This window comes from Cydia amplana, chromosome 3 (assembly GCF_948474715.1).
Source record: "Cydia amplana chromosome 3, ilCydAmpl1.1, whole genome shotgun sequence".
NCBI lineage: Eukaryota > Metazoa > Arthropoda > Insecta > Lepidoptera > Tortricidae > Cydia > Cydia amplana.
In genome coordinates this window covers 12,459,037-12,486,938 of record NC_086071.1, presented here as the reverse complement: position 1 = coordinate 12,486,938, position 27,902 = coordinate 12,459,037, and the positions used below count along the sequence as shown (strand labels likewise).

At 39.1% G+C, this 27,902-nt stretch overlaps 1 protein-coding gene across 1 annotated transcript in view; it reads left to right on the top strand.

Annotated features, from left to right (window-relative positions):
* Positions 1–27,902, top strand: part of LOC134662753 (protein O-mannosyl-transferase Tmtc3) — a 156,419-nt gene that overhangs the window by 125,017 nt on the left and 3,500 nt on the right. The window contains exons 3-10 of the mRNA XM_063519040.1: positions 12,497–12,578; positions 19,759–19,858; positions 20,889–21,004; positions 21,476–21,693; positions 22,008–22,212; positions 22,319–22,582; positions 23,207–23,692; positions 26,538–26,724. Of these exons, the coding sequence (XP_063375110.1) occupies positions 12,497–12,578; positions 19,759–19,858; positions 20,889–21,004; positions 21,476–21,693; positions 22,008–22,212; positions 22,319–22,582; positions 23,207–23,692; positions 26,538–26,724 (1,658 nt within the window). The remainder of the gene's footprint in view (positions 1–12,496; positions 12,579–19,758; positions 19,859–20,888; positions 21,005–21,475; positions 21,694–22,007; positions 22,213–22,318; positions 22,583–23,206; positions 23,693–26,537; positions 26,725–27,902) is intronic.

The window sequence follows — 27,902 nt, the reverse complement described above, 5'->3', positions numbered from 1 at the left end:
GCCGCTTAAAGATAATTTAACACATTCAATGCTAGCGCTTGCTAGGCGCTACGAGCGTAGCCGATAACATGGGAAAAACCGTATGTAGCGAAAAGCGACTACGGATAGTGCACCCGCCTGGCGGGTTGCTGGCAGTGAATGCGTTAAATATCGTGTCAGTTGACGTTCGGGTGACAACTATAGCTGCATTACTGTTGCGACATTGCTGCTGCCTTGACGTGGGCGCTGTCACTGACAACTTCCTTCATGCAATGACGTTCGCCGCCACATTCCTGTCACGATAAACTAAATAAGTATCTCGCTTTGTTAAACTAAATATCTGGTCCATTTTTGTTTTCTGTCTGTTAAAGTCGCGGTAAAACCAAAATAAACCAAAAGGCCAGTTGCAACCGGCTTGTTAAACTTCGTCTGCATATTTTTTTGCATCTCTTTTCAGACATTTACCAGTTTTAAATGCCAGTATTTCACTTTTTTTACTGATAAACAACTTTAGGTGATTAGGTATATCAATTTAGTCTAATTTTTTCACACGTACTTAAATAATTTATCAATAACTAAACAGCTATGATTTTCCCACAGGGCTGTACGAGTATTAGAATTTATTTTTTAAGACACAAGATTCATCTTGTGGCATTTGTCTACAGTAGATTTGTGGAAATCAAGGTTAAATTCAACTCATCCCGGACCCGTTATAATTTTATTGTAAGTAACATTCCTATCCAGCATGACAATAAAAAAATTTAACAGCCTAATCAGAACTAGCCACAGCTATCCATATTGGTAAACATACTTCAACTAGTACCTGAGTGTAAACACACGCTTAGAATACATATGGTCCCGCGAGAGTACCAGGACTTTGCATTAGGGAAGGGTTATTCACATCCATTTAGCTCGCTTATGGATGATTCCTCTGACATAACACGTGGAGTCACAAAAGCTCTAAAAATATGAACATAAGCCATAAAAATTACATGGAATTCCAAAAAAAAACTATTTATATAAGTATGAGTAGTACAAAGCTTTGGGCCTATTGCTTCTGTTGATTTTCGCAATGTTTTCTTATGCTAAACACTATTTTTTTTGTAAGTAAATACTAATGAGAGCATTTCCGTCATAGTTTTTTATAAGTTCACTTTGGCTGGTCATAACTACGATGATATTTAATTTTTAATAAACCTGATGACTGTAATAGATTAAGCATTTATTTAACTATATAAAGGTACTCATATTAAATTGCTAGTACTGCTGGTTATTTAAATATGTTTTTTTTTATAAAGACATGTCAGCTGACGGATTTTACCAAGGATTTGGGGCATTTCCGTCAACCAACAATTTTTCTTGTATCCTGACGTATTACAAACATATACGTCAAGTGAACAAATACCACTATACTCTTAATCGAAACTAAACCTTAGCGAACTCAATTTAAGTTTCATTTTAGATTTTATTGCCAAATATATTTTTTGGGACAATTCCGTCCTATTTTTAAATTCAGGGGTAATGAACATTTTTAAAACCTTTAAATATAATATCTACTTTTTAATTTTAAATAATACAGCACAGATATAGGTTGATCTACGAAAGCTACCAAGAATTTATATGATAAATTTTACAATTCAGTAAGAATATCGCATCACCTCTCATGAGTATGAGTTACAATTAAGTGAGTCAAACTAAAAAAGGTTGGCAGTATATAAAATAGGGAAATTCCGGCACATGACGATTTTTCCCTTTTCGTAATTGACGGATTTGTCCACTCGCTAATTTTGTAAACACAATTTTTAACCACGCATAGTTTCTCACCAATAGATTAATTATAACGTAAAATGGATAAAGAGACCGATAAAATATGCATATCGAACAATATAATAAACATACTCATTAAGACCTAACTTACATCGTCTCATCCCAACTTCACAAAACAGAGCAGCATACTCTCTCGATATCGAGTTCGGAGCGCACCTGAACTTATAATAGCGTTTTTTTTTTTTTCACTTACTGGCGACTAAGCGCTATCTGTTTTTGACTACTGGTATTAAATATGCTCTCTGCTTTATCGATCGAGTCAGCAAGTGCATACTGTTGTTAGAATAGCCACAAATGTAGTTGGACGGATTTGCCCCGCTGACGGATTTGGCCACCCTGACCATATAAACAAGTACAATCAGCATCAAATACGAGTAGATAGTGACGGCTAAAGTGGCCAAATATATCGGAACACATCCACACATATGATATATTTGGTACATAAATCCCTATCTATTTAGCGTTAATAAATGTGTAAGCGAATTTAACACATTTTTTTATTTCAAGACAAAAAATATTGTACACAATTTGTAATGTGTGCCTTGAATTAAAAAGTTTTGCAGGTCAAACGGAAGGAAATTGGTTTACCTCCAACCGTTTGATTCAAATTCGATTTGCGCTTGTACACGTTTGGCCTCGCATCACTCCAAACTTACCTTGCCCTTGGCAAACTTATCCCATTATAAGTCAAATTCATTGCCTTGCAAGTACCAGATAGTTCGTTGCAAAACGCGTGCTACGAGTATCATTAAGTTTCCACCTCCCACATTATTTGGAAGTTGTGAGCAGGAAACTTCAAACTTATAATGGAATTACTTTTAAATTCATACCCACGAGAGCACGGGAGCTGCTCGCACGTCGCAAATAGCCTTATAAAATACTGTCAGTTTGAAACTAGCACAGTATTAATTAATATTTAGCAGGATGTACCTGCAATTTCATGAGCAAGTCCGAAATAACATTGAAAATCACGATTACATAATCACCAGAGATTAAAGGTATTTCCCATCGCATGTTATTTACATATATTTGTGTGTCTGTTGATTGTGTAAATTAACAACGTTGTATATCGCTATACAATATGTACGTCGCTTGAAAGACGAAATAATATAGTTATTTATGACTTTGGTAGTGACCCACAAATATGATAACTCTGTAACAATATATGAAAACTGGATACGAGTATTATGACACGCATTTCATTCACCCTTTACTGCTAAAATCGGTAAATCGTATAACGATACGAAGCGACTTTTAATTAACGAATGGCTTAATTATTTCGCATCGACAATGCCGCCATTATGAGTAAATTAATTACGAAACGTAATTAATTACTCGCATACGAAGATAAGACAAAGGGCCGTGGCAATTTGGGCGGTTTTATGACGTCGGTGAAAAACTGAGGCTCGCACATCTAACCCGTAAACCAGGGGTTTTAGACGTAGAGCTGCCTTAGAAGTTTCTATATAATTACTTTAGGTAACGTAAATAATATCTGCATTTGAAAATTAACTACTTGAGGTACGTAGGTTAGATTAGGATCGGTTAAGTTGCTCGTACCTATAGGTATAGTATATGCAACAATTGTATAAGAGAAGTCAAAAAAGGCTAGTGGCGTGCGTTTTAGCTTTAGTCGAGGGCGATTTTGATGCCTGAGAGTATTTATCAGTAAGTCAGTCTCGTATAATCGACGTGTTGTGCACCACACCTTCATAATCACTTACTTAAACTTCGCTATTGTCATCGCTTTTGGCCAAGACTACCAATAAAATAATAGCATGTCAAAACACCATTAGTTTCACATTAACATCGACACAGTATCGACACTTAGGTTTTTGTTATGCTCATTTAGGTACTCTCACAAAAATATAAATAATTTACTTCTAGACATTTATAAATCTGTTTTATTTAAGTATAATCGGCTTATTGTTTAGGTACGTTCATAAAATGTAATTATTCTAAACCACCACACGTTCAGTATAATTCTATTTCATAGCGGAAACCCGACCGAATGGCTGGAGCCGCGCCAAAGCTGTACTCGTCCTGAAAATGGACTAATGCAACCCAGATGATGTCAGATTTATACGCTTTGTTCCGCTGCTAAACAAAGCTGGCGAACACTGATTATTAATCCGACTTTTGCACTATTTAGGGTTCCGTAAACTCTGAAAGGGAAAGGAAACCTTGTGGGTGCAGCGCCTAACCCAGTGCTGCCAACTTGGCATAAAATATGCCAGATCTGGCATATTTTCACTCGCTTTGGCACCGCCATTTTCCATTTATCATCTGGCATATTTTTTAGCATATTTGGTCTAAGCCAAGTTTCACCAACTTGGCAGCCAAATATGCGCCATCGCCTTATGTGGTTCATATTTTCATATTAATTTTGACTTGTGGTGGTGAATGGGTGGATGGACGTCGACGGACTATAAAAAAAAATCAAATTTTCTATGATACAATTGCTCTTTGCGCCTACATTTTTTAAATTTACTCTATTAAACCTTAAATGTCAATGTGAAATGTTAGCTTAAAGTTTTCACTACTAATGCTTTGTAATTCTACGTAAAGTCTGAGCGGAAAGAGAAGAGTCATAGAATGTATTGGTCCCCTTACATTCCACGAATCTTCTCTTTCTGCACACTCTACGTTGTTTTACGATGAAACACTTTTAGGCTATGGGCCCGATTCGGATTTTGAACTAGATATCTAATATTTGACGTATCTTAAAGTTCGAATATGGGCCCGATTCGGATTTTGAACTAGACATCTATTAGATATCTATTAGACATCACCAATATACGACAACGATATTTTTAAGATCTAGCCTGTCAAATTTGACATTTCCGCGATTCTGGAACGAACGAAAAACGTCTCGTTATGTATTTTGAGGCCTCAACACGATTTTGAAACGATCTTAATACGATAATTTAACGTAAAAGTGACATTGGTTGCCCGAATTGAGCTGCCAAAGATATCTTGTTGAAATCTAAACTACCAGGTATCTTAGTACATATCGTATCGTTCTGTTCTCTAGAACGGATCTTGTTTTCCGAATACCGCGGTATTTGTAGCGAATTTAATGTGTTAAGGCGAGCCGTGCGCTCTGGGCGTGGCGACTTTCATTTGTCTTCTTTGACGCGTCTTCCTTTGTTATCTTATCATCGTAACAGTACATTATTTTCTTGGAATGTTCACGCGTTATTTCTTTGTAAAACTAGAAATGTCTAAAGTAGTTATTCTAGCACGACATTAGGTATATATATCAAAGCGGACGAGATGCTCTCGAACACAGTCACTGCCAGCGACTGGCGGTTTTCGCTACAAGGAGGAAAGAATATTGCTACGCTCGTAGCGCGTAGCTCGCGCTGGCAGTGTGTTAATATCTGAACTGAACACAACGTTGCCTATGGTAAAAGTATTAGGTAGAGAGCATGTCAATGATGTTACATAACTATTAGTTAGTTAACTACTAGTTATAATATATTTAAATTACTTGAGGACGCTACGACTTTTACCGATTTTTAAAGAAAAACTTAACACCACTCTCAGAGGTGTATTCTGATTGCAATGACAGGTTACAAATTTGATAGATAGAATACTCTTTATTGGCACACCTCGGTAAAAAGAAAAAAAAGAAAAGAACAATTGATTAAATGTAGAGGCAGACATCAGGCGGTCTTATCGCTAAAGAGCGATCTCTTCCAGACAACCTTTTGAACTGGGTTTTTTATGGATAATGATCTGTCAGTGTCAATACGCCTCTCGGCCTCCTGAATAGCGGTCTGTCCGGAAAGCGCGTGCTACGCGCTTTAATGCTACGACACGTAGCGCGTCGCCTGCTTTGTTTGTTGGGTCATTCGGCCCAATTCGAACAAAACTTTTATGAGATATCTTCAACCAATAACGTCACTTTTGATACTGACAGATCGGTATCGTACCGCAGTGATTTCTTAGAAGCATCGTTCGAATAATGCCTCTTGATCGTGAGCTCCAATCAGCGTTAGCGGCTCACGCTGTTTGTTGGTCACGAAATGCATTCAGGATTCGTCTCGATAGGCATAACGCTCAGATTATGACACGACTTATCAAAACCATATCAATAGTACATTACGATACAAGTGCGAAAAGTAAGAAATTTACATATACGAGGGGCGTTCAAAATATTCTCGGTATTGATATCTTACGACCTCTTCTAAAATTTCTTTCGTTACTGGCCGCTAAGGTTTATTCATTGACATTAAAAAAAAGTATAATTCGAACCGAGATGGTCTTTTGTTTTTCTGCAATTGCTGAACAAACATGAACATCATGTGCGAATTGACAATGTTAACTAAATTAGAACATCGATGCGTGATAAAATTCTTGACAAAACAGGGTAAAAATCAAAAAACCATAAAAGAGGAAATGGATTGTGTTTACCGTGAGTCTGCTCCTTCTTTATCTACCATTCAAAAGTGGTCAAGCGAGTTTAAACGCGGAAGGGAGAGTATTGAAGATGACCCTAGACCTGGCCGGCCTGTAGTAGCTACTTCACAAGAAAATATTGATAAAGTGGAAAAACTTATATTGGAAGATGGTCGAGTGAAGGTAAAATCTATAGCACAAGTAACCAATCTCTCTATTGGTACCGTACATGATATTATACATGACCATCTTAATATGTCAAAAGTAAGTGCAAGATGGGTTCCGCGAATGCTGACTCGGCTTCAAAAAGACATGCGTGTAGCTTGTTGTTCCGATTTTATTGACCTGTGCGGTGAAAATCCTGATGAGGTGCTGCAAAGAATAGTTACTGGAGATGAAACCTGGGTTCATCATTATGACCCAGAGAGTAAACAAGAGTCCATGCAGTGGCACATTAAGGGTTCAGCTCATCCCAAGAAGTTCAAGGTCATCCCTTCAGCTGGCAAGGTCATGGCCACGATATTTTGGGATTGTGAAGGAGTATTACTAATCGATTATAAAGAAAAAGGTGTAAATATCACAGGACAGTACTACGCTAACATTCTACGTCAATTAAAGGATGTAATTAAAGAAAAGAGGCGAGGAAAGTTAACCAAAGGTATTCTGCTTCTGCATGACAACGCCCCCGTCCATACTGCTCATATTGCCAAGGCAGCTATTGTTGAATGTGGGTTTAAAACTGTTACTCACCCACCGTATAGTCCGGACTTAGCCCTCAGCGACTTCTTTTTGCTCCCCAATCTTAAAAAGGATCTGCGTGGAAATAAATTTTCTGACGATGAAGCATTGAAGGCGGCAGTGGAGGAGCATTTTTACACATGTATGAACATAGGGGGGGAGTATATTGAAAAATAAAAATATCAAACTTTTCGTACTTGTTTGTTTTCATTCTCATACCGAGAATATTTTGAACACCCCTCGTACGCATGTGTATCGTACAACGTCTTACAGTACATGTGGCCCTTTAAATTTTCGACATATAAGCACGTATTCGTAACGTGCTAATTATACCGCAGTTACGCAAGTGCGGTAAAGTACCTAGCACCATATGTACTGTAAAAACAGTTTCTGTTTCTCTCCTCTAGGTAATTAACGCTCTTTTGCTTACGATTACGGCACCTGTTTACGAGCACAACACCCTTGTTATCAAAATCAAATCAAACTCAAATTGAATTTAATTAGTGATGACGAATTAATGGAATATTTATAGGTACGTGCCCTTTTTAATTATTATTAGAACAACAATGTATTGCGTAAACAAGCTCAACGACGACAAATAGGTACCATGCTGTTTTTGTCGAGAAATATTTACGTAAATAGTACATTTTCTATTCATTGCCTTCTTCTGCGTTCTCATCACCTTTGAGTTAAGAATGGGGCAAACAAATGACACAACAAAAACAATATTTGAATGGAAATTTTAATTAAAACCGGCTAAGGGCGAGTATCAAGAAAATTATTTGTAATTTAAAAGTAGAATCCAAAGCTATATAAGGGCTGATTTAGACGGCGCGCGAACTCGCATGCGATTTTAGTTACACTGACTTTTAGGACTGTTCGTTATGTCCAATTCAACCGACCGATCAAAACCCGCAATGTAATGAAACTCGCTTGCGAGTTCTCGCATCGTCTAAATGGGCCCTAATTTTACTGGACAAATAATTTGTTACTCTTAAATATAGATATACTACAAGTTATAGTAATTTGCAATAAACGCTTTGTAATGTTACGAACTGTCAAAAACAATGCAGATATTCGGTCCCGTTATTTATTGGTGTAGTCATAAAGGCTCTTCTTTAGAGCGGTAGAGTATTTGGAACGTCTCCTCTCTACTTGAGTATTGCCGGCCTCTCGGCTATAAGAAAACTTAAAGATTACACTGCATTGATCCGGTGTAATGGCGATATTAGGTCGTATATTTTTATAATATGTTACGGACTACGCATTAAATTAACTACGCATAAATGCGTCCCTAACACATTTAGTTCCGCGCAAGCGAGAACCAATATAATTATTATTGCCACAGAACAAGTAGAATGGCGATGCGAGCAGGGTACGTGTCGCCGCCGGTTATGAGCAAACGCTCGCATGCTAGTACTCGCCCGCGCTGACCGAAAAACGTAAACATGCCTTTTGCGCCACAATAACGTTCAGATTAAGAAGCCAGACATCAAATCTGTCTAAAGGAGGCGTATCCATTCACCAGGCACACAAGTTTTTACTACCGTTACGCGAGAAATGTGGAAATGTGGAGAGGAACGAGCGGCGACACCGGTTCCGATAATAACTGCGCGCGATAGGCGTTCTAACCTCTTTAATATGTTCTGTGATTATTGCCTATTCATTTTCAATATGATTAATAGCGGTGTGAGCTTTATCAACGTCAACTAGCGAATAGTAATGACGGCTTGGCGTCTTAACCCATTTTCACAAGAGTTAATTAGTGCGTAAACACAAATTACTAATCACATTTGCTACAGGATTGTCATACAACTACGAAGACATAGCTTAGTAGTAAATGGGTTTAATATTAAAATAGTGTTGCTAAACTCTAACACACGTTTCACCCTTTCTTGTCCCATAGGACGTAAGTGTTAACAATAATATTTACCTACATGCTTATTAGTACTACCAACCCTTCAGAGCTAATGATACCTATTGTTAGTCTCGAATTACCTCAGGACCCCTTGTGTGTACAGCTACAGCCCCACGCGCTACCTCGCATTACTCGAAGCAGCGAAGTATGAAGCTTTCATACTAAGGGCTCATTTAGACGATGCGAGAACTCGCATGCGAGTTTCATTACATTGCGGGTTTTGATCGGTCGGTTGAATTGGACGTAACCAACAGTCCGCAATGTAACTAAAATCGTATACGAGTTCGCGCGCCGTCTAAATCAGCCCTAATAAACAAATATACATAAGTCGTCATATGAAGGCGGCCCGGCGTAATGCTCGTTACACCCGCGAACTCGAAAACAAACTACCTATAAATGTTTTTTCGCGAACTTCTCAAGAGATTTCGCTAGTCTCGCAAAAAGTCGCTAACGAGTGCCTTAATTCCGGTCGAAGTCGACCGTCGGAGCACCTTGCGGAGTTAGTCTCAATTACCCGCGGCACGAGTGACTAACGCCGGGCGCCCGGACCCTGGATCCCTACGTTTTTTCTTTTTTACACTTCCTCAAGTGGCTAAAATGATATTAATATTTCTTTCCGCATTTTATCCACAAGAGTGGCAAAGTAATTTGTTCCAAATGTTGAGTGGTTTTCTCATATTGTTAGGTAGAATTGACTTTAAGGTGATAACGTGATGATTTTGAATGATAAATATTTAATAGCGTTCATTTCGGTTTGATGTATAATGTTTCACAGTTAGTATTTTCCTCGAATTGGTGTAGTGAATTTTTAGTGTTTCACGCGGTAGTTTATTTATTTACCCTCGTGCCTTGAAACAGTTGAAACCCTCGCAACACTCAAGTTTCTACTTTTCGAAACACTCGTTATGCTCGTGCTTCAATTTTGGAATTTTTCGCTTGCTCGGGTATCAATTATTAGCACGAAAGGTTAAACAATAACTCTGCCCCTTGTAAAACAAATAACTTTTAAAGACATACCGTGATATAGCGCGCACCGCGCTACTGTTGTGAACGGAACTGTCACTGGAAAGAATTATTCATACAAAGCCTTCAACGCTCATCACTATCACTACATAGTATAAAACAAAGTCGCTTCCCTGTCTGTCTGTCTGTATGCTTAGATCTTTAAAACTACGCAACGGATATTAATGCGGTTATTTTTAAAGTTTTTTTTTAATAGATAGAATGATTCAAGAGGAAGGTTTATGTATAATTTGTTAACCCGTGCGAAGCCGGGGCGGGTCGCTAGTAATACCTATATCCCAGGTTCACTAACAGTTTTCTACGGTAGTAAATAAAATAATAATACATGGCATTTATTTACATGGCACAATACATGGCATGGCCTAGATTTAAATACACCCTGTATCCTAAGTCCTACAACAAAATTCCGCGATCGCTCGCAACTTGAATCGTGTTATTTCCAGTTAGTTGATGTTATTTAAACAGAATACAGCAGCTTAGGTTAGATATTTATCGCAGAGTTTGGAATGGGGTCATCCCGCGCTCGCTAGCGCCTTGAGTCCCGATGCTGCTCTCAATTAGTTAGTGTTTCAGTTCGACCAGCCACGCCTCGCCGTGTCGCCACTCCGCAAACTTGCCCAATTATTGTTACGACGTCCGTAAACGCCCTCACATACTACGATCTCTCCTATAATTTTCGAACGTGAAACTTTTAATTGTTACTAACAAATGTGCGACTATAGAGTTCATGGTATATTATGTGTATTGTCTGTGTGTTTACGAATAAAAAACTTCTATTCTATGCTATTCTATATTATAACAAATATTTACACGTGTACCTATACACACACACACACCGGTGTACACGGTGTTTTTTTTGACTCCGTTAACTTCCTAGTAAGGCGCAGTGTTCTTAGGATCCTAACCTAACAGTAACAACAGTGTTCTTAGGAATACTCATACAATATTCGTTATGCAAGTTTTTTTTATTCTGAGTTTTGGGCAAAGATCTCCAAACAATTATTTTATTTATAATGTTATTATGTATTTGCTGCAAGTTATCCAATGTTCGGGTTCGGCCGAATTATTCGGTTAAAATACCGTCCCGTTACACGGTAAAAAGTAAAGCCCTCCAGAAGTTTTAAAGTACTGTCTTATGAGATTATTTTAAATAGATCCCATACAAAAGATAACTTTCACTTAACATGATTAGACAACATTTCAGTGAAAATGGAATTATGCAACAAAACTCAAAGTAGATTCCTAAAACAAATACATGTTGAAGTAATTATAACTTTGCTAAATATACAACGAAATTTGTTTAAGTACGAAGGAAGACGTATTCTTAGCGTTACAAACTTTGCCATTAAGATTTTATAAGTTGTGTACTGTACGGATATGATGGTCGTTCTTGTCTACGATGATAAAACGGTGTCCGTCACTTTCTGTCCCGCGGTGTTAAAAAGTGACAGTTATTTTATCACGTGGATAAAACCATCCATAATACACCGGCTGATCGAGCATCCTAAGTCGCTTAAGTTATTATTCAAAGAAACCGCCGGTTTTAGCCGCTATCGGTGCATCCATCTATATTGAAGCTGGACTTAGTTCAAAGTGCAGTTTAATCCTGCAGAGTGAGTTGGGTAACTACGCATATTAAACAAAAGATTTTATCTACGTAAATGTTGAATAGAAAAGTACGAGTTAAATAGTGCAATTTAGAAACTACCATGCTAACTCCGCGCGACATAAATTCATATATTAAAAACTATTCATTCGCAAAACAGTGTACACGGGCAACGTGAGTAAATGAAGTCGCGAACTTTCCACATTAGCGTCGACCTCGCCGCATCCTACCCACTTCAATGGCACACTTTTTACAATAGAAATGGTATGTGTAGTTGTACATATACATACAGAGATGTAATCTGTGCTGGCACAACCAGGAGTCTCTATACCGGCTGGTTGTATGTGTCGGAAGTTCGTGGGTTTGCTAAGTAATAAAAACGGTTGATATAAGTATAACATAACAATGCCATATGATATGAGACAGTGAACGAAAGTAACGGCTGAACATTCAGGATCATTAATTTTATCATTAGTTTCACTTAACGGCGCGTTTCACTTAATAAACTAGGGTATATTATATGCGCCTAATTTATAAAGTATCGGACATCATTTATAAAGTAGGCTAACTCAACTATTTACTACCATGCTTAGCAATTCATACTTACCTAATTGTATTTTTACGTGGTAATGATTAATATTGTGGTTAAAAATATTTCTGAAGGGCACATTCCAATTGTACTTCAATCAATGTAATCACGAGAAACTGATCTTTTAATATTCAAGTCTTCAAGCTTTTGAACTCTTAAATACACCTCGAGCTTTGAAAGCTTATTATTCGACATCTCGGATCCCGCTCCCTTTGTAGCCTTAAAATTAAATTTTAATTTTAAAACTTGAAGGTTTAGTTGACCGATAATAAAGCCGATGGAATCAGCAAACTTCGCAGCAAAACCTTCAAATGTTGCCTCCTCGAAACAGTACGCCAGCTCGATCATTTTGACTTTAAGCCAAACTGCTTAGTGTCGTTATTCAGCCAGTGACCCAGTTGTGTTGTTGCAGGGTGTGCGCAATGTTCCTGCCGGAGTTTGCAAGTTTCGTGGCAGCCATGCTGTTTGCCGTGCACCCGATACACACCGAGGCGGTAAGTACAGACACTAGACAGGGTTTGCAACTACTTAGTAAAAACTAACAGAATTTATGGAGCGTCGTTGCCAAATTTGCGAAGCGATGACGGCAGTGAATTGTTTTTGTGAAATAGGCTTTTTAGGGTTGCGTAGTGCGTACCCAAAGTGCTGCATCTCCTTCGTATATACCTATAGTATATACTTCAATATACGAGTATATTGATGAAGCGGAATGTAGGTCTCCCTAAAGTGGCTACTATACTACGGCAGACAGATAAACAAACAGACGCACGAGTGATCCTATAAAGTATAAGGGTTCCATTTTTCCTACTGAGGTAATAACCCTGAAAATGGAGAATTAAAAAGCACTAGTTCACGAAAAACTAATTTTGCGCACGCTAAACGCTACTTCATCATCTTCATCTTCCTCGCGTTTGTCCCGGCATTTTTTGCCACGGCTCATGAGAACCTGGGGTCCGCTTGGCAACTAATCCCAGGAATTGGCGTAGGCACTAGTTTTTACGAAAGCGACTGCCATCTGACCTTCCAACCCAGAGGGTAAACTAGGCCTTATTGGGATTAGTCCGGTTTCCTCGCGATGTTTTCCTTCACCGAAAAGCGACTGGTAAATATTAAATGATATTTCATACATAAGTTCCGAAAAACTCATTGGTACAAGCCGACGTTTGAACCCGCGACCTCCGGATTGCAAGTCGCACACTCTTACCGCTAGGCCACCAGCGTTAAAATTCTACTTAAAGCAACTTTTTCAACTTTAAACTGTATTAAAAAATACGGGGTTTAGTCGGCTGTAAATCGATTTTGCATAACTCGGTCTACTGCGTTTTGGAATGTTCAATACAGAGCGTAAAACAGCAGAACCAACATAACGTTCGTGTTGTAAACGTATTTCGCAGTTCGCTGTTTGCATTCAGCGACAATCGTCGAAAAATGACCTACTGGTCCAGGAATTTGATTTCTGTACCATTTTGTTAATTTGCACCTTGTCACAGTGTGTGGAAACATTGCTAACTAAAATTTCAAATTCCAGCACTAAGGGTTAGGTAGTTTTTGTTAGTGTTCCGTACCCAAAGCGTAAAAACGGAACCCTATTACTTAGAATGCACTATCCGTCTGTCTGTCACCAGGCTCTATCTCATGAACCGTGATAGGTAGGCAGTTGAAATGTACACAGATGATGTATTTCTGTTGCCGCTCTATATAACAACAAATACTAAAAACAGAATGTAAAAAATGTTTAAGTTGGGGCTCCTATACAACAAACGTGATTTTTTTGCCGTTTTTTGCGTAATGGTACGGAATCCTTCGTGCGCGAGTCCGACTCGCATTTGGACTGTTTTTGGGTAATAATTATTGAACGCGGTCTCTCTTCGCATCAAAGTACTTACTAGAGTTACTAGTAATCAATTATAAAGGTTACATACTCTGAAGTAAGTATTTTCCGACCATATATAGCCAGCTCCGAAACAATTAATTATAAATCGTAAATACTGTGTTGATGGTTATCATACTTTTATATTAATAGCAACATGTAATTTTATGCTTTGTATAAGGGCTAGGAACACGATATATCGCATGTACGGCGTAAGGGTAACATTCATTAAATAACAAATGTATGATTCCATATTGTGAGTAATCTGACACAGTAAAATTCTCCTTTATAATTCATAATGCTTTATAATTCAAGCAACCTTTATAATTTATAATCCTTTATAATTCAAGCATCAGCTTAATAGTTTAGTTGGAGCTGCAAGAATAATAAAAGTTGTTATAGATTAATACTTGTATTAATAAACCCGAAACTATAGCTTCCTACATAGGTATGAAAGTCGTGTTCCGTTTTCATAACTATCAAGCTTGTCAAGCGTGAAAAGGTCAGATATCGCCGTCCGGATAGTTTCACTCACCGGTGTCTGTTTTTACCTTAATTTGCTATTTTATAATTATTTACTTTAATACATTAAATCCTTATTTATTAATAATATTTGACTGGCAACTCGATATTGATGTAAATTTGTTTCACGCTTGCCCTGTCAGACCTGTTTTTTAGGGTAACAAATGGAACTCTATTACTAATCCTCCACTGGCCGTCTGTATATATCACAGGGCCCGATTCGGATTTTGTAATAGATATCTATTAGACATCGCCAAGATACGATAACGATATGATGGATCTAGTACGTGTCGTCTCTTGTGAATATCTTGAAGTTCGAATACGGCAGACAGTCACAGGGAAATATCTCAAGAACCGTAATAAATAGGACAGCTGAAATGTATATAGGTACAATATATGTGTTAAATAATAATAAAAAATAACAAATATTGCATAACAAATAATGAAAAGTAAGGGAATCTTTACTTTTCCATACAAGAATAGTTATTTTCGATACAAGTGCGAAAAAGAGGAAATTCGAAACGAGTGGCGATAAATTAAAACACGACCGAAGGGGGTGTTTTAAATCGACACTAGTTGCGAATTACCTATTCGCACGTGTATCGAACAACGTTTTTGTAGTACATATGGCACTTTAAAGTTTCGACATACGCACGAAAAGTGCTATTTTACGCACGAGTGCGGAAAAGTAGCCCCATATGTACTGTAAACGTATTTTGTTGTGTTATTTATAACTATATTTCACCTACAAATTCGGTATGATAATAAAGAAAAATATATTGCATGAAAGAAAACAAATCATAAAACTCTGGCCATGCGTGAGTTGGACTTTAAAAAAATGTGTGCTAGTACGGAACCCTTGGACCGCGAGTCGGACTCGCTATTGGTCGGTTTATTTTAATCATGAGTAAATCAAAAGAGCTTGCAATGATTTCGCGTCGAATCTGCCATTCGGTTAATACTGGTAGCGAAATTAAACGGTTTGTATCGGAAACATCGGCTGTTCGCCAATTCCCTCGTTACATTTTTAATCTCGGACGATTTTTTTCATACCACCGTTAACATCCTGACGGGCAATATTTCACATTTCATTACCTGCCCGACTATTATCCGACATTATTTTGGAATGATTCCAGTTTTTGCTCTGTCGATATATTTGAAATATCATTGCGCGTTTTTCTTGGATAATGGTTAACAATTTGTTGATTTATTAGCTGACTGTACGTTGACCTAGAGATAAATGCAGAGAACAACGAATTTACAAATTGTCAGTTAACAATGTGATGTGGACGATTGATGGATCCATGTCCCTGTCACGCGTTCAATCTGTTTTTTTACCATGCGATATCAGTCTAAGGCACCTTATTGTTCTGTGACAAAATGGCTTCCATTTTTATGATGACTTCACCAATGTCAAAAGTGTGCTCGTATAGTATGACGTTGTTCGGTAGTTGCTTTTAGATTTAGTAAAGTGATAAGTAGCTGGACTTCACAAATAGCCACGATGGATTGGAGGGTGCTGACTAAAGAAAGGACTGGTTAAACGCGTTTCAAAACAAACGTTCCATTACAAACTTAAATAAGTCGATATAGGTACCTATTGTGTCATCTTGACTACGGCCCCAGGTCGGACAATCTCAAACGCAAATAGTTGCAAGATATCAGACCTGCCATGTTGTAGCTAACCTGTCTAACCACTGCTCAGCGGCATTCGTGCAGCGCTTTCGGCTGACCGCTTTATTGATCAATTTCCGACGCTGTAAACCGTAACAAGTCAATTTGACCAATACTAGCTTGCTAACTATCCATTCCTATCCTATCCATATATTCCTATCCTACCAATTTATTGCGTCCAATCTCTTAAAGCTTATTGAAGAAGTCCCCATAAAAGTTTGCACCGTTTAATTGGCAAATTTCTTAGGTTCAGCTAACTCCATTTCTCACAGCATAATAACCGAGGGCGCTCAACGCGGCTTTTATTTTATATCGCGGCAGCAACTCAATGCACTTTATGACACGTGCTGGAGCTCCCGGCGTTGCATTTTTATGTCCACTCTACTATAAACTTGATGATCTTTCCACTTTACTGTTGTTTTTCCAATTAGAAACACTCTTGTTTATGGGCTGTATATTTTTTAAAGGACATTTTGTTTACATTGTAAAGCAGAGTTTTGTGAAGCCATGAAAAGCCTTTTATAACACGAAGTTTATTCAATTATGAATAAATACAACTTCGGTTTATGTTTGTGTTTTGTGGCTAACGAGCATAATTGCAATGCGACATTAAAGTTAGGTTTAAATATGTGACTTCCTTTGAAGTGATTTATTTAAACGTATTATAATTTTTATTACTTTCCTTCTGTATAACGTTTTTAAATTAAATTGATGGCATACCAAAATATTACAAATGATATTGGTACACGTTATTATGTATCGGTTTTTAGTTTTATAGAAATTGAGTACATTTACTGTACGAGAAACCTATTACGGACTGATTAAAGTGACAAGTACTTAAGTATAAATACAAGATATACAAATGTATCAAGCGGGATATTAAGAAGACATACGATAAACGAAATAATACATACCTACCTACCAATAGAACGTTACGATAAATTTTATTGTAGCCTAACAAAACTTTAAATTAGCAAACGCTCTATGAAATGAGGTAGGCAAACGCGAAAAGTGCCATAAACTCCACTGGCGGTCAAAACAACACCGTCAGCCGAAGTTACGCCGCTGCACAGCTTTCGAGCTCCCTAAGCCCTGATTAGGCTAACTTTACCGGAAATTCAACATGCATTTTACGATAACTTGCGAGCAATTAAGCTAGCCAACAAGTTTCCAACCATTAGGGCAAAATAGCGATGTTTTCGTATGCTGTAAATCACAGATTTAGTAGATACCAATATAAACCTTTCTCATCGTGCGAAACTTGCTAACAAAATAAATAGTTTATAGATTTTCTCTTCGCTTAAATGCTGGAACGCTCACTTTGTTATAGCGCAAGTAATTGATACTGTTCGATACCTCTGTTCCCACTATCTCAAATAGGATTATTTGAATGTAACGTAGCGTAGCGGAGAGAGCGGTCGTGTCGGTCTCAAGGGAACACTAATATCTGTATTTCTATTTTCCAATTTACTTCCCACAGAATGTTATCAAGCCATTTAGTTGTATTCAAATACGTAACTAAACCAAAAATTGCTTATTAGGTCAAAGGAAACTGTTGTAAATATGTTGTACTTGTATCGAATGCGTTTGGCGTTCAGCCATTTTATTGCAAATCTCGGAACAAATCTTTAGCAGACTGCAAAATGTCAACATTCCAAAGAGATAGAGATTTATTGGAAACGTTTTCAGAATGTATTCCATGAAGTTTATGAAAAGGAATGGAACTATATTTAATATCATTTCAGAACTTCAGTCCGGATAAATAGTCGGTAGCTTTAAATCTTGACAGTCAAGTCAGTTTAAAACATGGAGTACCATCTCTTATACCAAAGTAATAAAAAAACACATGTTACTGTAATAAAGTATCTACCATATTAATAAGTTTTGGACTTTGCCAATATAATCAATTTAAACGGACGGTATCTAGATAATATTCAGGCAATTCGTTTTTCTTAGGACACAAGTGGGTCGAACGTTCACGTCTTTTTTCCTAAATACATATAAAACGAAATCCCTTATCTTTAATATTCTCGAAGGCAGCCACAGAGGACGTTCAAACGCATAACATTAAGAGCTTTATAAGATGGATTCTCCTAATATTTGCTAGCTATTATAAAAACATTTTCTAATAAAGTCACAGTGGAAACTGTGGACTTTATCGAGCCCTGGCTTTCCTGCCACTAACTATGTTTGCTCTTTTTATAGACGCAGCGGTCACCCTTTCTTAGTTACTTTATGTGGCTGCCAATACCGAACGGTAACTTCATTGAAATTTTCTCGTAACCCCGTTCCGTTTCAACGTGAGTTTGCTTTTTATTACATTTTTTTTATTCGTAGTCCTGTTTTGTTTATATTTGAAAAGAATATTTCGCAATCGCAATTGAATTTTGTTTTAACTTAAACAATAAACTACATGAACCGGACCGTGAAGATATATCTTCAATAAAAACTGCTTGAAGTAAATAGGTAAATATCGGATAACGGACTCGAGTAAAACAAGCGGTTCAATGGAATAGCTTTTTGTAGAGCCAAAGGTTGAAATGAACGAATGTTTTCGTGGAACCGCACAAAAAAATTGAAGTGGGTATCACGGAACTGTATTTTAGTAGTACATTCTGCAAGCATTTTTACGAGATTTAACAGAAATCCGATGCTCGAAGCGATGAAGCTCGAAATACAGATCCTTGATTGATCCCGTTTGATTTTAAATGATTTTGTGTTCATCACGCAAATAAATGCCCTTATCGGGATTCGAACCCCGTCGGCTTTACAGGCAGGGGCACTACCCACTAGGCCAGACCGGTCGTCAATAAGTACATTTGTTATAACACTTTGTGTCTTTAACCGCCATGCCTATCGTATGCGACGTGTCATCGTGACCCTCGACGGCGCGTCAGTAGACGTCTTTGGCGGCCAAAGATTTAAACTAAGGATGTACCTAGGAAAGCCGACTATCCGGCCTCATTTGTAGTCGGTAACTAATCGGCAAAAATGGCCGATTAGTCGGCACTTTATAAGTGACAGAAAAACAGAGCAAAAAGAAATAAACAGCAAATATTTACCTACCATAAGCTTTTCACCTATTTTACCCAAATTCTTATTTAGGGTGCTTACGAAAACTTTTGTTCGAATTATTGACCGTGTGGTCGCTTTCTTATGTTCGATTGTCCAGTTGTCGTATGAAATATAGCCTTAGGGTTTATTTTTTTATTTTTAGCGTTTATATAAGAATAGCGCGACGAAAGGGGTATACGATTGTTTTTAAGTGCATCTGAACCGAACTTAGACGTAATTGACGTAACTAATGATCTGGGCGACTAGCCGACTATCCTAGGTATAGTTCGTAGATTTCAAACAGGCCCCGAACAGCTAATCCTTTGTCTATTGACTATTGTGTTAAGTAAAACCGCACGTGCTACCGCCGCTACCTGCGAAAAAAAGGGTCGTGCCAGTCTAATTCGCACCTGAGCGCGGGCTAATCCAACGCTCAACAAACCAGATCGATGCGATCTCCGATAACGCGCATTTGTTACGCATCTCGGTGACACATTTTAGACTGGTTCTGTAGCGTTTGACTCGCCGGCACTCACATGCTGACATGTTTATAGGTGACGGGCGTGGTGGGTCGAGCGGAGATGCTGTCCTCCGTGTTCTTCCTCGGAGCTCTGCTGTGCTACGCTCGGGCTGCAAGCAGGAGGAGATGTACAGGTAAGTTATCACCTTAAGGCACTATTGCCACAGACAAGACTATTGTCTGTAGGTAAAGTCCTAAATCCTACAGATTTTGAAGAAAAAATAGACGTGAAGTATAGTTATTGGTACAACGTTGCTGTGTAACCCCTCGTACTAATATCGACCCGAGCAAATGAATCTAAATTGATGCTATTAAATAATTATCATTCGAAATCATCACTTGAAAGTCCATCCTATTAGCTGTAAACGTGAGGAAACACCTCAAAATGTGCATAGTATTACTTTGAAATGTAAAGGATAAAATAGAACACTGCTATTTGTTTTAAAGAATAATGAAAGCCTTTCCGAGCCGGTGTGGTGAAAATAGATATTATTGCAACTACAATAATAACCACATATATAATAACTAAGTGCAGTCGACGTCAAAGATATGTTTACATTTTTCGCCTAAAAAAATAAGGCCTAAGCCTAAGCTTATAGGCTTTTTCGACTAAGGAATAAGTTGTAAAAGTGTAAACATATATTTGACGTCGACTGTACAAGCACCTATAATTCCAACCGCGTCAAGGCTACCCGCATTATACTAGTATATTTACCTTTTAACTAAACAAATACGAATCGGGTGACAAATGACCGTTGCCATGACAACTAATTCACCAGGGCCCTGTGTTTGCGCCATTACTCTGTTTGCCTTAGGCTAACTCGCTTACGAATCAATAAACATAACACAACATTGTCGAAAAAAAACGAATAGACACCGTTAGTACAGTCAAAGAATTTATGTACCTAAGCATTAGAAATAAGGTAAACAATCTTGACGGGTCTTTTTATTGAAAAACACGTTTTAAAAATAAATAATGGCAAATATGTAACAATTATGAATCTAATACGATCATTTCTATTATTCTGCTTTCATAAGTAATAGTTACTGATTTTTAAAAAGCGTTTTTCAATTAAAAGACATGTCTAGATCGCTTACCTTCTTTCTAATGCTAAAAAAACGAACTATAGAAATGAATAGAGTGCAACAATGTTATCCTTTTAGACTGGCGCTACGTGGCCGCGTGCGCAGTGTGCGTGGGCGTGGCCATGCTGTGCAAGGAGCAGGGCATCACCGCCACCGGCGTGTGCGTCGTGTACGAGCTCTTCGTGGCGCAGAAGGTGAGCCTATACCTACTTGTGGTACACTGGTACATTATTGATGTATTGTGCTCAACTCATTTAAAGTTGTACAACGATATGTGAGTTTTGGTAACAATGCAGCGGTGTGGACTTCATTTATCCCACCCTGTTATTATTTTATTTACAACACCACAATAATATTTATTTATTTACATAAGGAGATCCAACAGCTAACTAAATGACAATGGAATCTTAAATAGATATATAGAGCCAATTACAGGAACTCACAAATAGATATGTAATAAAAACATATACTTAAGTAACACGCATCACACACACACACACACACACACACACACACACACACACACATTGCAAACATGAAAGAGATAAGACTCAATCCAAAACTAAACAGAACTAACAACATTCACTTACATAAACCAAACCAAACCCACCAAACCAAACCAAATATTTAGTGATGTTATCTATAATATCCGCGTTTTCTTCCAGCGCCGTGGAACCAGCGGTGGCAATCGTTGGTCGTGGCTGGAGGCGTGGGGTAAAGGGTCGGGTTGGGGCTACGCGTGCGGCGAGGCCGCTCGGCGCGTCGTCACCCTGTGCTGCGCCAGCCTCGCCCTGCTGGCGGCCAGGCTGCACGTGATGGGCGCTCAGCTGCCAGTGTTCACGAGATTTGATAATCCAGCCGGAGCCACTATTGGGCCTGCTAAGTGAGTTGTTAGAGCAAGCGTACGGCCAGGCTTCACACAAGTCTGCGCCTGCTGAGTTGGTATCAATTTCAAAGGTCCTGGTGGAAGCGTGAGGCTAAGCAACGCGGTGCATCATCACCGTATATCGCGTCAGCCATAGCATGCTAGTTTGCTGTCATCCACATTCAACCCTGTTGGCAAGGTGAACAGGTACTCCATGTAAAAATGAACTGTCATAGGGACTGTCATTCGACGCGAGAGGTGTAGTCTGGAGAGATGGATATATTTTGCGCCATATCGACCAACAATTTTGCCAATGCGATATTTTTTTCCAGGCATTTGACTTTCGCTTACCTGCCCGCGCTGAACGCGTGGCTCCTCGCGCTGCCCGAGGCCCTGTGCTGCGACTGGACGATGGGCACAGTGGCGCTGCTGGAATCGTGGCAAGACCCCAGGAATCTGGCCACCGCGGCGCTGTTCATTGGCTTGTTGGTCGCCGCGATCCACGCGCTGCGTACACGGTGTACTGCTTTGTCTATGGTTAGTATCTATAGTAACATCAGACACGCGTTAAGAGAATTGATAGCTTTGTTCAAAAATGGAAAACCGTGTAGACAATGAAAAAGCTAAATAATTTTAATTTCAGGGCCTAGCGCTCCTGGTTCTGCCCTTCTTGCCAGCGTCCAATCTCTTCTTCCCGGTGGGATTTGTGGTGGCCGAGCGCATCCTCTACATGCCCTCGATGGGCTGGTGCATGCTGGTCGCCCACGGGTGGCGTCTGGCCGCCAAGAAACACGCCAAGACGGCCGTGGCTGCACTCATATTTATACTCTTCGCCTTTAGTATCAAGACTTACGTCAGGAACTGGGATTGGAAGACTGAATATTCTATTTTCGCTTCGGGTTTAAGGGTAAGTGTGAAGTGAACTAAAATAAAATACTAGTACATATTATCTAACAGGAACAGCGCAATTGCATCCGGTGCCATCGGATCGTAAGATGGCGGGTGAAATTAACCGAAATGTTTAATTTATATCTCGCTCGCAAGAGAATGTTATCGTGTTATTTTGCTTTTTTTTTCTTCTGCATTCTTCCTCTTCATTCCTGTACCATATAATATTAGTATAATATAATAAAATAACATGTAAGATCATATAAATACCGATCACTCAACACATAAGTTGGAACCGTAGAATTACAACGCATTTCCGTTTCCTATTTTATTTAGTTTCTTAATCTTATATTAATATAACTTTAAGTTTACACATGTGGTGTGTGCCTATAATTAGCTGTGCAATAAACTTAAGACACCTATCGAATGTATCTATACCTAACAATGTATCATTGTAACCGCTGTTGGCAGACCTATTAAATAAAATAAAAAATAAAATAAAGAGAAGAAGTGCAAACTTCCTGAAACTTTTATCAGGGCGACGGCTAAAACGTAACATACATCTGTATATACGTTAGAACCTGACTGACAACAAGATTAGGATGATGATTTTTGAATACTAAAGTAAGTACAAACATTCCAGGTGAATCGCAACAACGCCAAGCTGTATAACAACGTTGGGCACGCTTTAGAAGCGGACGCGCGATACACGGAGGCCCTGGAGTTCTTCAACACGGCCGTCAGCGTCCAGCCTGATGACGTCGGCGCCCACATCAACGTCGGCCGCACCTACAACCATCTCGGCAAATACCAAGAAGCCGAAGAAGCATATATGAAAGCCAAGTCTTTACTGCCTAAAGCTAAACCCGGCGAGTCGTACCAGGCCAGAATAGCCCCCAACCATCTGAGCGTGTTCCTGAACCTTGCCAGCTTGATATCCAGGAATGCCACGAGACTGGAGGAGGCAGATATGCTGTACAGACAGGCGATCAGCATGAGGGCGGACTACACTAGGGCGTATATCAATAGGGGCGACATTCTAATAAAATTGAATAGGACGAAAGAGGCGCAGGAGGTGTATGAAAAAGCGCTTCTGTATGACAGCGGCAATCCGGACATTTATTACAATGTAAGTTCGTCTGTTATGAAATTGTAAGGACATTTTATGGTAGGTAGTTATCAAAGGATGATGGGCAGATTTGTATTAACACTAGCCCTGGAACCAATTAGAATAAGCGACATACCTACCATCGGAAAGGTTATTTTTATAAACTGATTTTTTTGTCAAATTTCGGTTTAAAAAAATTGTATGACTCAAAAAAATCAAAAAAACTAAAATTACGTGACACAAAATCATGGACAATAGCAAAACCTTCATGATATGCGACACAGGAACTTAGTAGGTATCGAAGAAAACCTAAATATATTATAGTCACTTTTCAAGTCGCACTATGCGGTGATTACTTTTTTCACACAAAGATTTGGGACTACCTGCCATAGTAAAAGTTTTACAACTTAAAGTGTCATTCAATAGAACTTGCTAACTATGTAAACAAACCGCCATACTAAAATTGACACTGAATGTCAATTTACTAGTGACTTTTGTTTACATAGTTTGCAAGTTCTATTGCATGACATTTTAGAAAAACATATTTATCCGGTGACATATCGCTTGCCCTTATTGGCCAGAAGACCTAATTAGCCCACCCTCCTTCGCTTCACAAATAGTAGGGTAAAGGCACCAGTGATCATTTTAAAACCATTAGCCATAGCCATTAAACAGTCTTTTGTGTATATATTGGAATAAAATATCTTTTAAATTGCTTTATTGTTTGAAACTCAACGCATGTTTTTTAGACGGGGTTCACTTATTAACTCACATTTATAGATGGATCTAACGGGGCGTTAGACCCGTCTATAAATATGCGAGTTAATATATGTTCAAAACGCGAAGGTTTTAATAGTACATTACTGCAGACGCCGGGAAAGAAGGGCTTGCCGAGTGAGTAGGTATAGACGGCCGACCGTAGGGAGGCCGGATAGTGATACGAAGTCGGCAAGACCTTTTCACGGCTAGGCATGTATAGTGCTTTTCTCAAACATATGCAATGAAATAAAAAAAGTCACCACTCAAAAAAACAAATTATAAATATCAACCACCAATAGCTACACGACAAAAGTTTTTTAATTTTCCTTCCAATCCTGCCATGACTTTTTTTTTTACGGAAGGCAACCGGATTTCGCGTGTGTAGTGTTCGAATAGACCCTATTAGGGCCATTATATACAACCTGATAATAAGAATCTCAATTTCAATAAATAAAATAAATGCAGAGGATTTTAAATATTTTCTATGGTCTCTGGTGACTTACGTATAGACAAGATTTTAAATTTATTCATCAACACATTGAATCATACAGATTCATATTCTTAATATCAGTACGTTCGTGTATAACAGGCGTTAAAACGGATATTTTGGTCCGATAACCATTCATCCACTAAAAATATAAAAAAAAAATATAATTCGGCTGTTTAGCCTGTTCATGGACACAGACCTCATGTTTACATTAGAATTAAAAAAAAAAATTACTTCCCGGCCTAGGCCTTTAATTTCGTATGAAATTCCTTTACAGTTCTCTGGAGTTGCTCCGCCCTAAACGTCATACTTCGAAGCCTGATATAACGCCCGGAGCGACGACATTTCATTGCATGTTTGAGAAAATATTATATTGCAAACCGCTACGGGGTTCGCTTAGGTTGAGTTCAGGTTCCCCGCTAACAATAGGTAGTTTCAGTAGTTATCTGACCAACTTGACTTGATGAATAGGTACACAATACAATACAAAACCTCTTTACTGCACAACCTGAAAACAAATATACCTACAAAAGACTAATACATACATAATGTCAGAAACAAAAGGAGCATAAAGTGCTTCTTCCAGACAACCTTTAATAATGCTTTTGTTTTTGCGCCCGCTTTTTCACCGCTGTTTCTAGTTTAACACATTGATTGCCGTAGTCTAGCTCTGTTCGTAGTCGCTTTCCTCCACAAAGCGGGAAAACGCTAGAATCGGCTACATGTGTCATAGCACTACGAAAACGTTGGCAGTGAATGCGTTGACCTCTCGAGCACAGATTAATAAATAGTTACTACGTCCCAGTGTCTCGATTCCCAGTTCTCATCCATAGACAATGTCTAAGGGCCAGTTGCACCATCCACACTTGACAGACTGATCAACGTCAGCCGGCGCGCTGCGGCGATTTACTATGAATCTTTTCATACAATAAAATTTAGCGAGCTCTTTAACGATGGCAACAGTTTGATGCAACCGACCCTTAGTCCCGGGGGATTTTGACTTTTCATAAATCTTGTATGAACGTGTGCCATATCGCGTCAGTGGGACTTAGAGGTAACCTTTCTGGCTACGTGGTAACGCGTCCTCGGGACAGTGGCGTAGTGTGAACTAAGGGCCTACCGCGAACCACGTTCGACGTGTTGCCTCCCTGTCACACTTACGTACGAATTGACAAGTGCGACAGAGAGGCAACACGTCGAACGTGGTTCGCGGTAGGTCCTCAGATCTAGCCGTGGGGAAATCGCATCTGCGAGGCCCTTTTCTTTCACTGTGTTAGAAGGGGCTTCGCACGAGGCCCCTCTTGGGGCGCGAGGCCGTGGACGACGGCCCACTTCGCCCACGCCTACGTCGACTCCAGTCGAGATTTTTTTTTTTTTTTTACTTTATTAGGTACACTAAACAGACATCGTACAATATCATGGGTAATACAATTGTACATTACGGCTTAAATCTAGCACGAGATCCAAAACAAGTGTACACAGCATGTTTTACAATTTAGCGGAAATATTACAAACTAATTAACACCATATTATAGCTACAGTGAAAAATATCAGAGAAGAAAAAACTAAAAACTAACTAACTAAAAAAACTACTATTTATGTAAACCTGTAATGTTCCAGCTGGGCGTGGTGCTGCTAGAGCAAGGCAAGGCATCGCAAGCGCTGGCGTACCTGGACAAGGCGCTGGAGCTGGAGCCCGAGCACGAGCAGGCGCTGCTCAACTCCGCGATCCTGCTGCAGGAGCTCGGCGCCGCCGACCTGCGCCAGGTGGCGCGCCAGCGCCTGCTCAAACTGCTCGACAAGGATTGTGAGATACGATTTTTTTAATGGGCGCACTGAGGGCTGCTACTAGGTGCGGTGCTGCTACGCGAAAGTGGTCGTAGGCCTTCCCTACTTTGGAAAGTACTTACAGCATAGAGAAAAAAATACATAGATTGCTCACTACATACATCAGTTTTAGTACCAAAAAGACTTAGCATCTAGCATCGAGTAGCGGAACTATCAGTACTGCTACATCTATTGTCAAGTAGCAGTACTGATAGTTCCGCTACTCGATGCTATGGCTCCTCTACACGATGGGCCAGCGCCGGCCACTCCAAGGGACGCAGCCATGCGGCAGAATGAGATAGCAATATCACTTGCTCCCTCTAACGCATAAATGCGTCCCTTGAAGTGGCCGGCGCTGGCCCATCGTGTAGAGGAGCCACTAGATGTAGACACTGAAATTAATAGTCTAACATGGAGTGAGCACTCTTGTCTTACTATATTTCTCTATGTTTACAGTTAGCGACAGGACAGTGGACGTTTCTTGTTGCCACATATTTACAATGTACAGTCGCCATCAGATATATCGGAGCGGCTAAGGCGCTCACAAATATCTGAACACGCCTTTTGTTAGAGTTAGAGTGCGTGTTCAGATATTGTGAACACCTTGGCCGCCCCGATATATCTGATGGCGACTGTACATGATTGCCTAGAGTCAGACCAAGAAAAGTCTGCAGCGGATTTGATAGCCCACGCAGTGCAAGTGTTATTTACACGTCATGATTTCATAGAAGTTTGACGTTTATAATAACACTGGCACTGCGAGGGCTGTCAAATCCGCTGCAGACTTTTCTTGGTCTGACTCTATCAAATATCAAAAGTGCGACGAAAATCAGAAATAATATGTGATTGCGTAACAGTGTATTCAAAATACAACATCCACTGTATCTCCTAAATCCTAAATACAGATTTTCTTATTTTGTAGTCCGCAAAGACCGATCCAGGTTAAGGCACTAGAAAAGCCACAAATGAATTTTCTTTAGCTAGTCTATGTCACTTTTTCTTTCTTGTAAGTATAATATCGTTGACATATAGTTTGTCAAGCAGGATATGTCAGTAGCAATGTAAAGCAAACTAAAGTATGGTATCCCTAGGAAACGAGCCAAAAGCAGCAATGTACATCGAACAACGATGAAATATAAACAAAACCGTTCCACAGAT